We start from the raw sequence: 12498 nt of genomic DNA, 5'->3' as shown, positions 1-12498 counted from the left end.
ATGAGCAAAAGGACTGTGATACACACTGTTCTCACATCTGATAATTCCACCAAGGAGTTCCACGACACCAACAAGTTTTTATTATCGTCAGGGTATTCTTTTTGGTCGAGACTGATTGATGCGGAGCAGACTGACCCATGCTGATGTCAGGTTGAGCGCTAAAGGAATGTGTAAGCTTTGATATATCAGTATTTACAGTGCAGATTCCTGCAAAAACAGAAGTTTAGTATTTATAAAGTTTCACTTTTAAGAAAGGATTAAAAAAACAAAAAGGCTTATGAAATGTTTGCATGTGCTTTTGTGGCTTGTGATTGAAAAACAATAGAAACCATTCACAGTCCTAAAAATACATTAAATTGGCAAGATTGTCAGGAAATAACCCTCGTAATTTCTCACTATTCTTCTAATCATGTCTTTGATGATAGATTTCAAAGTCGTTGTTTCCTGTTTAACAGGCTTGGCACATCTAGCAAATATATGTTTTAGGTTTTTTTTTGTAATGATTTGGCATTTATCATTTCCGTTTTGTCACTCTTGTACAAGAGGCTAAGTTACTTTTCTGTGAAAGCGGGCTTTAAATCCCGGGGAGCACCTGTATGACAAAAGTTGAAATAGCTTCAAAAGCGATGATCTGTCAAACATGAAATCTCCACAATATGAGGGATGTGCTTGAAAACCCATTGAAGCCCCTTTTGACCCCCTCAGAAATTGGCCAAAAAAAAAAAAAAAAAAATGTATGAATGAGAGCAACATTTTTCACAAAGCATCAAATGTAAATTCAAGCAAAACAAGACAGAAATAAATTCAAAGTGAAAACGCTAAAATACTACCGCTACTTCTGATTCTACAGACTAGGCTAAAACTGCTGTCCACACTAAACGACTTGCATTAACAAGGATAGAACGGCCGTAATTAGAATCTTAACACCATCCATGAGAGGTAAAGGGGCTTTTTTTCATCTGAAATGCTGTTTGCGACCGAGAAGGATTTTTTTTTTTTGTGACGACCCCCACCCCTCCTCGGACCACATTGTCATACAACGCACCAGTGACATCAGCAGTGTGACGAGGGCCCTCGGCGCCATCTGCCCCCCCTCGGGAGGGGATGGTAGAGAGAGACGGAGAGAAAGACAGGAGAGAAAGAGAGAGGGAGAGAGGCCGGAGCGGCAGGGCCAGGCCTCGCGCTGCTCTTTATGTGTAGGCGTTGAGGCGCTCCTTGGAGCGGGTGGAGTGGATGTCGTGAAGCTCCTGCTCCTCCTTCGACTTGATGTCCTCGTACTTCTGCATCCGGCAGGCGTCTTTCACGTAGGCCCAGTTGGCTGACAGCACCATCAGATAGTGGATCTGTTGTGATGGGGAAAATGGTGATGTACTATCACGCCAGTATAAGCAGAATAAAAGCACGAGAAGCCAATTACCGGTAGATAAAAATATTTAACTTCTCAAATAGTCCAGCAGGTGGCAGCATGGCGCTAAATGTGCCTTTGGATCTTTGTTGCCATGGCAGCTGAGGTTATAATGAATGTGCTTTAATGGCTGAAGTAGTAACGGCCTTTCTTTTCGCCAGTGATTCCAGTTCCCTGTTTCTGGTTTGCTAAAACCAACCGACGCTGCTCTGCTTGTCTGCGCGGTTCTGTCCTCAGGGCCTGTCTGCATTTTAAAAAATGGCTTTGAAGGTTGTTTTTGATGGTGGTTCATTATTGTGCGGCATCAATGTCTCTGTTGTGATGAATTATCTCCACCATCTGCTTGGATGGTGGGGGCGGGGGGGAGGGGGGGACTATGTGGGAAAATGCGCGGCATCGTCTCTGACAAGCAAACACTTTCTGTTTCTCAGACAATCGCTCCTCACAAATTCCTGAGTGATGTTCGCAACAATCTGTGAGCCTTTCTTCTCGCTGTTTCCATGACAACGACCATGACATGCCCAGCGCCTCCGACAGAGGGAGGGGAGACGAACCCAGTCATTTTCACTGCGCCAAAATGCCTTCTCTCCCAGCCCACAGATATTCCCTCGCAGTCTGAAGAGAACGCGCTTGGATTTATTTCCTTCGTTTACTCCCACCGCTGCGGATTATTTTGTTACCAGTGTATCCTAGTAACAACATGAAATCCGGCATTGCTCGTCATGGTATCTAAATCTATTGCCATGCTTTGATTTTCCATCCCATCAGAGGGACAGAGGTGCGGGATTCATCCCTAACTCACCATGGCGATGACGGCGGCTCCTGCTCCAGCCAGGGCGCAGATGAACAGGTGGAAAGTCATGTCCAGCTGTGGCACAAAAAAGCACGTGAAGGCGTCGACATTAAACTCGTGATGTTGAGAATCGCTCAATAATCACATGTTATGAGTTGTCCTTTCTGAACTCACTGGAAGCTAGAAGGATGCCCAGCAGTCCCATTTTAACTCGACAAGTTCTATCAAGACATGCATGGATCTGTTTCTTTACCCAGACGCACCCCAAATATCTAAAAATCTTCATCTTTGCACCAAGTTTCATTTAAATCCTTTAATTTATCTTAAAAAGCCTTGTTCTGCTCCAAGCTGCTTTTACGTAAGAGTCAGACAAACCAGCGCTGGCAAAAAAAAACAGGACTATAATTTAATTTATATCATTTACAGCCATCGGCTTGTTTGATTCTGGGATGCTACTTCCACTTTACCTCATTGGATTCGCACATCTTGTAGAATTTCTCCGATCCGGCGCAAACCGTCTTCGCATCAGCGATTGGCACGATACCTGAAATAAATGGCTTTATTTATGGAGCATGTATTAAAAAAAAAAATGTTGACAAAGAACAACAAGGTTAACGTCGACTGTTTAGCGATTAAAAAATAATGCCGATTTAATGGCCGAAATGTGACGCGCAGGTAAATTATAGGCCGGTAATGTAGTTGACACAGAGGCGGGGGAAGTGACTGCCGAGGGTTAACGGACTGAAAGTGGTGACATTAATTAAGAATAATGAGTTGCACAAAGACACTTCTGTGATGGACCTTTATCATTCTGGATCATTAACGTTAGCGGGATAGCAACAGGAAGGGAAACGGCGGTCTGCGTTGCTGTCTTACCGTACTGGCGTGGGTCCAGGCAGAGCGTGGCCCCCTCCAGCACGGTGGCGTTCTGGCAGATATTCCAGATGTTGAAGTATATAAAGACGGGTATGGAGGTGAACGCAGTGACTCCCAGCCAGGCCAGCATGAAGACGTACGTCAGCATGATGAACTGCAGGAGCGGCAGAGGAGCAAAATCTCAAATCGAACTACCCCAACACCAAACGCCATCGTATCTACGACCAGATGTTCAAAGGAGGCGGCGTTCATCCCACCCAAGCGCTGACGCAGCGTCCGCAGGTGGTGATCTTGAAGTCTCCGTACAGGTCTTTGATGGCGCCGCTGGTGAAGAAGCCCTCCACCATCAGCAGGATGCCGTACACGAAGAAAGCCGAGGCGATGCCGTAGATCACGTACTTGATAATGTCGATCCTGGGCCAATGGAGGGTCAGAGAAAAGTCGTTCTTCATCTCTAACGACCAAACGGCCGTGTGCGGCTGCGTCTACTCACATGGTGAAGACGTCCAGGGCGTCCGCGGGGCTCCTCACCACCTCGAAGTAGTTCTGGAGGATGGTGACGGTGCCGGACAGGGCCTCGTGTCCGCAGCCGCAGAACAGAGCCACGCCCGCGTACAGCAAGATGGTGGCTATGAGCGACGGGTACGGAATCCCGCCCAGGCATTTGATGCAGCACTCGAGGCATCCTGAGGACACGCAAAGATCAGAGGATGTCACGTCCGATGTCCGCAACCTTTCAGCCCCGCAGAAGGCGCAGGGCTTTTATTTAGCGGTCTTGACCTTTAACCTCATTCTTCCGAGCCTGGGCGTGTAAACTCAAGCAGAAGTCGTGGTTCATTTCCTCCGGAGGCCCGGAGCCCGATCAGCCTTCGTAGGGTGATGCAGTACGTTTATAAGAACCGCTCAGATAATCGGGAATCGATACGCCCAAATATAATGCTTTGTTCACGGGAGGGATACATTGGTGGCGTCGCCGTCATGGCCGATTGATTTAATCTGCGTTCACATCCTTATCCTCGACTCCACGACAGAGCGGCTTCACCATCGCTCTGAGGGAAGATGAAAGCTTTCGCGGTCTTTCATCGAGGGTGTTTCCAGCTCCATCTCTCTTTTTTTTTTCTATTATTATCTCGCTGTCATCTCCTGTGTTAGAAAGCAGGAACAGCAGCCCCTCCGCCTCCGCCTCCTCCTCAACACTCCGGAGCTGAGTGGAATACCAAGTAGCTGGTCAGCTTTGTGGGGCTCGCCTCGACGCTGATGTAATCCCGAACGTTTATTCTGCTCTCCTGCTACATTTTCACACTTTAGAATCCGACCAGGCCGGGATGAGGTTACCGGCGCATGTTCGCCATGTTTCTGTCTGGAGCCTCCGATGGAGGATTCAGATTCCTGGGCTCAGCTGGATGGGGGGGGGGGGGGGGTTGCTGTGCTTTCTAACGGTTTGCTGTTACACAACCTTCCTGTTTCATCACTTCTGCTGTTTTTCTCCAACCCCCCCCGGCTGGCGGGGGAGTGAGCGTTACCCGGGAGATATCAAATGTAGGAAACGGCACACCTTTGGAGCCTTTTAGAATATCAGGTGCTCAGAGGACTATCTTTAAAACACTCGTGCAGCTTTACACCAATTCACACCTTCATTCACGAGAGTCTGTCCAGCCCTCGAAGGCTCGGAGTCGCTATCTGCCGCGGGGGGGGGGGGGGGGGGGGGCGGGGGGTAGGGTGCTATGCTGCCTCGTGGATTATCCAATGAAAATAAATAAAACCCTGGTTTAAAAGAATTTGTGTTGTGCCAAACGGTTCATTTTCACATTTTCAATGATCCTACTGTCTCTGCGGCTCTCACAGGGACAGATGTCAGGAGGTCCCCCCCCCCCCCCGGAGGTTTCCGGATGCCTTAAATAGAAGCGGCAGGAATTTGGATTTGGTTGTCTGTCTGCGTCCCACACAGATAATCTTACAACTGGACCCACCCATCAAGATATCAGCTTGACCATGTTTGGCATCTACTACTAGAGTGTACATTCGGCTTGTCCCACCAGGGGTCGTCACAGCAAACCAACGTTCTCCACTTCACCCTGTCCTTTGCATCGTCCTCCCCAACACCAGCCACTCTCATGTCCTCCCTCACTACCTATCTTCTCCTGGGTCGTCCTCTAGTCCTGTTCCCTGGCAGTTCCACCCTCAGCATCCTTCTACCGATATAGTCCCTGTCTCTCCTCTGGACATGTCCAAACCATCGACGTCTGACCTCTGACCTTGTCTCCAAAACGTCCAACCTTCACTGTCCCTCTTATTGTCTCATTTCTATTCCTATCCAACCTGGACACTCCCAAGGAGAACCTCAGCGTCTTCATCTCCGCCATTTCTCGCTCCGCCTCCTGTCTTTTCCTCAAAAAGCTTGACCATGTTTGGCATGATGGAGGAAAATATGCTTTTTGTAATCTAATGACCAATGCCAGCAACGAGCTAATAGCGTCGCTACCTTGACTTTTAATTTCGGGGAGGAGGCTGGATTTATTGTTGCAGCAGTTGTATTGAGTTTCTGAAGGAGGAGCGGAGTCTCCGTTTTTCATGCTCCAGTGAGTCTGTTAAAGCCAGAGCGACTGTTCAAACAGCTGTCATTAAATACGCAGCAAAACAGACAAGTGACGAGATAATTATATACTCTCAATGATCATTTTGATTTTTGCCCTGGTTTCATGTTTATGTGAGGCTCCCTGCTGGAGCCAATGAACATTATTTTTGATATTTTTTGCTACTGTGGGTTTGTTGAAGTTATCCGACGTGGGTGCGGTTTTTGCCCACACGGGGGGGAAAGCCATTTTAATGGTGGCATTGTAGTTTGTAATGCACCTTTGAGACATTATTTTCGCTGTAGATGTTCGAGGCTTCACATGAAGACGGATGAGCAATGGCATAAATTATTGACATCGCATCCTCGAGCCCTCCGAGGTTTATCGCCTCTGTATTATTTACAGTTCTGCACACGGAAGAAGCCGGCTTGAACCAGAAGCTCGTTTTTGTTCATTTTGAATGCGTTTGACTTTTCTCTGATGCACAACAGCAGCCACCGGCTCTAGACGGCTTATAACACACCCCGCCACCAGTTGGCGCTGATACGTTTGTCAGCTCCTTTGGGCTCGTTTTATCAAGTTGCTTGAAAGGAGAATCAAACAGCCCGATTGCATAGGAATTGGGAACTGTTTGACATTAAATCGCCATGGTTACGGGGGTTGTGTTTTCTTCCTTTCTCAAACGATGATGTGATATTCCTATTCCATTAGTCCGGGCCAACCACGGAAATGAATATCAATCATTAGTTTTTACATGCTGTGGGTTTAAGTTGTTGTTGGATTCTTCCTTGAACTCTTTCCTGTCTCATCTGTCATGAGTTCCTTGAGGGTTTTTAAATGTCTGCTTGGTTCTTGCTGCATTCCCAGCTCGGACCCAGAGCATCCCTCCTGGCTGCAGTTCAACCGCTCGCTTTGCGCCGGTGATCGCTCCGCCTCACTCCTGTTACATAGACCGGAACAGACATTTGGGTCACGGGGTGGGAATGACTGGGAATTCTTCCCCCCACAAGTCGGCGTATCATCATATATGATTCTGAAGCTGAATTTCAAAGGCAGGTCAAAATGATGTCGGAATAGATCAATGACTTGACGCTAGCGCCAGCGAGACGTTTAGCCGAGCCCTCATGATGATCCTCTCTGAATTCCAAGGCCGACATTAAAACTTCAGATTCTGTGTTTGCTCTCTGACTGATCCAGTGTTTGATTATCTCTAATTTACTTCCCGGCATCAAACGGAACCTCCCCTCACAGCGGCGCATCGTCTACTTCTTTTCTTCTTTAAAGTCGGCGTTGATCTGAAGCGACTTGCAGATGGAGGCGGTGAAAAATGGCGAGTGACGGCAAGCGAAACGACTCGGAGGGAGGCGGCTGGATGCTCGATCCATAATTTAGACGCAGCGCAGTGTAGCAGAGCGCTAAGTCTCTCACATTCATTATTCATGCTCTCTCCTTAGCCCGACGCTACCTGCAATGAAAATAAAAAGATTACTCGCCAGATGAGGAGCGCTGAGTGTTTGGATCGCTCTGACTCTGTTGCACCTAATCTGTAATCTGATTGAAATAGATCAATACAATTAGGGATGACAAATATTCCGACAACCCAATGAGTGTTTTTTAAACTTCAAGTCTATTTTCTGTCCTCCAAACCCACCAAAATAAAAGCTCACATGACCCCAAACGCTGCTGTCAACAGAAGGCGTCTCCCTTACACAAAGAGAAAGGATGACCTCCTCCCAAGGCCCCGCCCACCTCCCACTTCGCCTCCATCTGTCAGTATCATACCCGACAGGCAAAAGGACACACACACACGAGGGAAGTGGTTCTTAAATACTTAAATGAGGTCCTTCAAACAAACGTGACATCAGGCAGATGGATTTATTTAGTTTAGTATTTCCCTGTATTTTCATCTCTTTACTTCAGTTCAATAGGTTTATGCCTGGATTTGTATTGTTTCCTGTTTTTATTCTTTTTTTTTGCCTGCTAACAGAAAGTCTTGGTGTGTGCCGGCGGGCGCCCAATATTCAATACCACAAAAGTGAAATAACAATCACTTGACATATGTAAACATTTGACAAAGACATATGCAGGCCACATGTTTCGTTCGGGCTGCATTCAAATGTATTTAATTGTTGATTCCATCAGGATCAGCAAATTCCACTCGACATATTCACACTTGTACACACAGAACTGTGCGGTCAGGTATCTACATTCTAATCGACTCTTTCCTCGTGTATTTAGGATCATACTGATATTAAATCGCCTTATTTTTCTGAAGTGTGTTTCTTTTTTTTGTTCGGCAGAAATAAATATAAGGCTTCAGCTTTTGCATATATCTACAGAGAGAATTAATAAGATGCTGCGTTAGAGGACGAAATCGAGTAAATCCCGGGGGGTGACGGAGAATAGAGAATAATCAAATTTAGTATTTTCTGCACGCTGACTCCACTTACACTGCGAGACATCCAATCACAGTCCATTTCTGTGCATGCAGCTAACAGTTATTAGTTCCTTGTTACCAGAGGACGTCTGTGTGGGGGTGGGGCGGCAGCGAGCCTCGGTGGGGGGATGGTCTTGTTGCGTTCCTATATTTAATGTGCAGCCCCCCCCTGGAGCGAGCAGGTTTTTTTCAACCCCCCCCCCCCATCTCCTCCGCGCATGTTTAATCAACCAGTATGGTTGCCATGTCAACCGCAGTGCAAAATCTGAGAATAGACTGGGTACTTCAGAGCCGTGACCCACTTACTGTATGTCAACAAATTCAGTGGGACAATAGTGCATGAGACACATTACGCAGATACCCCCCCCCCCCGGGTGAAAAAGAGACGTTGCAGGCCAGGTCCAAAAGCTCGCCCACCCATTTCCACTCTTACTTTCTCACTCGGAGATGGAGGAGAAAGATCACGACAGAGTGATTTCTTAAGTTGGTTGGTTTCTTGAGTTCATTCCGGGAGCCGAAGGGGCAAATGTGGAAACAGGCGGTGTGTGAGGCTGGACAGAAACATTTTAAATGGGACGGCAAACATTATTGGCTGCAAGCACCAAGAGGCGTCGTGATTTCAGTCCCTGCTCCTTGTGCTCGAAATGTATTTTCTGAAATATCCCATTTAGTTAAAATATATATATTAAAAAAAAGACTCTTTTGAAATGAGCCCAAACAAGAAAACCCGTCTAACTGTCCTGACACTCTCTAAACACAATGGTGCACATTGTAGTTTTAGTTTTAATGCATGCCAAGGCCATTATTTTGAAAAGCTGCAACAGCAGGTAATGATTAGAAGATGCCACTGACTTCACAACCAACTGAGGCTCTGAGGCTCTTCTGGAATGTCCACAAACTGCCTCATTATGTTTTCGAACATTTGTTGTCCTGCATCTAAAAGGTTTGTCACTCCTGTAAAAAAAATTTTTTTTAGCAGATCGTCCTGTTGGGAGGGCTGAAGCTATTGTGTCAGTTAAGTGGTGCAGCTTTGGAAAATGCATCCAGACCATCATGAGAGACAAACATTCAATTGAAAAGCAAGATGGATGTCAATGAATTGTGTCAAAGACGTGCAAATGAATAATGAAGTAAAAATATCTTCCTGCGTCCGCGTCGATTCGTTGCGACTTGTCGCATGACCTCACTCAAACACCCGAAGTCCTGTTATTGCGTAGCACGTCTGCTGTCTTCAGCTCAGCCTCCTGCCGTTGGACAGAAATAACGGGAATGGCTGCCAAGCCAGGAGCCGGATCTACCTGTTCAAACAGGAGGACAAGCGACGTCGTGCAGGGAGGATTCCGGGCAACAGGAAGCGCTGAAATGTGCGCATCTTCATCTCTTCTCGTCTGTAGATTAGCTTTATGAGGTATTAAACATTACTGATGCACATTATGTGCAGCATTTACATCGGTGAAACCTGCTCTCTTGATCGTTGGGCGTTGGCTAATGTCGGCAGCGCCACGTTTGGCCGGCATCTGAAGTGCACAGTGCCCACCGGGTGCAGCTGACTCATAATCTGAGATTTGCAGCTTCGGATGGGGAAGACAGACGGGCTTCAGCGCACTGCACATGAACCCGTTGATGCCTCCAAGTCTCTCGTAGTCAAAGTGTAATATAATATTGCAGTTCATTTGGGTCAAATCTTCTGCTTTCTATTGAATTGTCATACATCTTGCGTTTGTGTAGTTTTTAAAACACTGTTTGCTTTCAGGATAATGACTGTTTTGTGTCCTTTGTACATCATTTTGATCACACAATTTTTATTTGACTGGCCATGGTGATGCCATTTCTTTCTATTTACATCTGCAAGCGTCCAAAAGACTAAAAATGCTGCATCTGCTCTTTATCACATTTAACATTTTCTACGCAAATGCGTACAGAAGAGTGACGCTTGGAAGTGTTTTGACAAAATCAAACTAATTATTGCGCAGCAAAAGTTTTGAACCTTCCTTGTCACAAAACGACTTAATGTGCAACAACAGCAAGTACATGTGTTTAGCAGCACATGATTATGGTACCCACATAAATTACAATCCCAAAACTGTAGGAGTAATAAATCCTAAAACTACAAAGGCTTGCTTAAATCATTCTGGTTCAGCTCCAGTTTCTGGATCCGTCCTCATAAAAGCCAAATGTTTAAAATCATAACCAGATTCCATCCATTGTCAAAGAATAAACTTGTGAAAGGTTATGACGGAAGCAAATAATTTTAATCCCAGAACAGAAAACAATGTTTAGTTAATAGTGTTATGTTTACCGCGAGAAGAACGAGGTCAGATATAAATGTTTTATAGGATAATACATCATCTTCTTCAGTCAGCCCTGGTGGCCACAGAGGTAAAAACAGAGTTTTGTTACGTGGTTTTAATGCTTACTGTATAAACCCCAAATTTAAAACGCCATTTAGAAGAAGATAACATTTCTCTTCATAGATTTTTCTTTTACTGCATCTTGCATCTCATCCTGCATCGTTCCTTCCTGCCCGAGTCTAAACTCAAAGGCGTCTTTCAAACCAAGGAAGTTTATCACATGATGGAAAAACAATTACGTCATCGGCAAACAAAACAAAAAAGACGCGCTCGTGTTAATCAATTCGGACTGCAGACAGAATAAATGTGGACCCTCATAGTTTATGATTACTTCTGTATTCTGAAGGAAAAATACAGATTTCCACATCAGACTTGTTTTTGCTCCTAAAGCTCGTGGTATAGTTTGCCGTTACACATGAATGATTTCTAACCTTTTTACGTAAGCTTGCCCAAAATTGTATGATTACAGAAATGCGAGCACAACTTGCACGGCTGCATCTTCTAGGGGAATGAGCGTCCGCGTTCGTGGCCGAGTCTGACGGCGCTGAGAACGTGAACGCCTGAGTACACACCTAGCAATGGCGACCAGGAGGTATCGGACCAAAACCTGCAAGGCTGGTGCAAATTCTCACAGCAATTCTGTCAATCAGTTTAATGAACAGGAAATAAAAGACAGGAAAAGAAACAGAGTCGAGTGATCATCTCTCTGCTTCAGATTTGTCCCAAATCACTCTCGTTTCTTACGACCTGTCAATCGATGCCTTCTACGACTCCGTTATCTGAATGCATCGTCATCGTTGCCCGTGTTTTCCCATCCCATAATCTCATGGTAGGGCGAACTACTTCTGTGTTCCTTGAAATGTCATCAGCAGGACTGGGTGCAGAGAGAACGGATAACGACTACACTCGGCCAGTGCCATGGCAACCGTTTCAGCTTGCGCGTGTGTGTGTGTGTGTTGCCTGTAAAGGAGTGCCAGCCTGCGGGGAAGGGGAGGCACGGAGGGGCAAATCATACCAAGCCATGCCTGACACACGAAGGGAAGGGAAAGACGAGAGGGTGTGAGATGGGGGGGGGTGCAGAGACAATGGTGGGTTCTGCCAACAGCATCCCGTCTGTCTCTGCTCACGCATCATTTCAGAATCCCTTAAAATCTCGATTTGACAGGCTGCGGTCGACGAGCGAGCTAAAATGTACTCTCCCTCGCTTGCTTTTGTGGCTTCACTGAATCATTCATGCGGAGAAATGATGGCGCTAGTGGGGTGTGTGCATGAAGTATAAATAGCAGTTCTACTGCCTTTCTGCGAGATACACGGCTGGTACCTGGAAAACACACAGAGCACATCAAGCTGCTGGATTAATGTATGTCGAAGCCCGGTTTGGTTCTTCACGCTTCATCTTCCCCTGTCAGTCGTCATGACAAGCGTGAGAGCTTTATCCAGCAAACAAAGACGGCAGTTCACACCCTTCCGACTCCCCAAACTGCACATACAGATGGGCACTCTTCAGCGGACACTTGATGGACAAATAAATGACCACAAACAGCTGCGCCCCGGTTCAGAAAGGAAAACTAACATTTGTCCAGAGGTACCGCTGACAGACTTGACAAAACACCCATGTCAGATAAATCTGGCCATGCATGCAAAGGAAGACTTTCGTACCTTTCTGGGTCTGCCCCTCATCCAGGTCCTCCTCCATTGTTCTGATTCTGTTTTAAAGCAGCAAAATAAATGCAAAAAATAAATAAAAAATCGGTTTAGATAGCAGATTAAGCCCTGATTTTATTTAAGGAGTAGTCCACAATGCCGCTGTCTTTGGCTCCTGTCTCAGTGTCTCTCCGTCTTTCTCTTGAAGTCCCTACTGAAGGCTGAGATTGCCTGTCAGCAGTGGTTCCTGTCAAGCGTCTGGGCAATGCGAGGGATCACTGTGTCTTTGTGGCGCTGTCCATTGTGAGCTGCTGTGGCAAGTGCTTAAAGTCTAGTTGGTCCTCTGTGGAGAAGGAGGAGGCGGGGAGTGTGTGTGTGTGTGTGGGAGGGGGGGGTCAGAGGTAGTCTCTATGTTTAGC

General features: G+C 46.3%; 1 protein-coding gene across 1 annotated transcript; it reads right to left on the bottom strand.

Annotated features, from left to right (window-relative positions):
- Positions 1-1190: 1190 nt before the first annotated feature.
- gpm6aa (glycoprotein M6Aa) lies at positions 1191-12131 on the bottom strand. Its single transcript, XM_068740198.1, has 7 exons — positions 12095-12131; positions 3568-3760; positions 3332-3488; positions 3075-3228; positions 2666-2742; positions 2208-2273; positions 1191-1343 (listed from the first exon to the last, which is right to left on the bottom strand). Exons 1-7 carry the CDS (start codon positions 12129-12131, stop codon positions 1191-1193), a joined length of 837 nt encoding a protein of 278 aa, XP_068596299.1.
- Positions 12132-12498: the final 367 nt, after the last annotated feature.

Source organism: Brachionichthys hirsutus, chromosome 6, assembly GCF_040956055.1.
Source record: "Brachionichthys hirsutus isolate HB-005 chromosome 6, CSIRO-AGI_Bhir_v1, whole genome shotgun sequence".
NCBI lineage: Eukaryota > Metazoa > Chordata > Actinopteri > Lophiiformes > Brachionichthyidae > Brachionichthys > Brachionichthys hirsutus.
The sequence above is the reverse complement of the archived record's forward strand: the minus strand, read 5'-3'. Positions and strand labels throughout refer to the sequence as shown.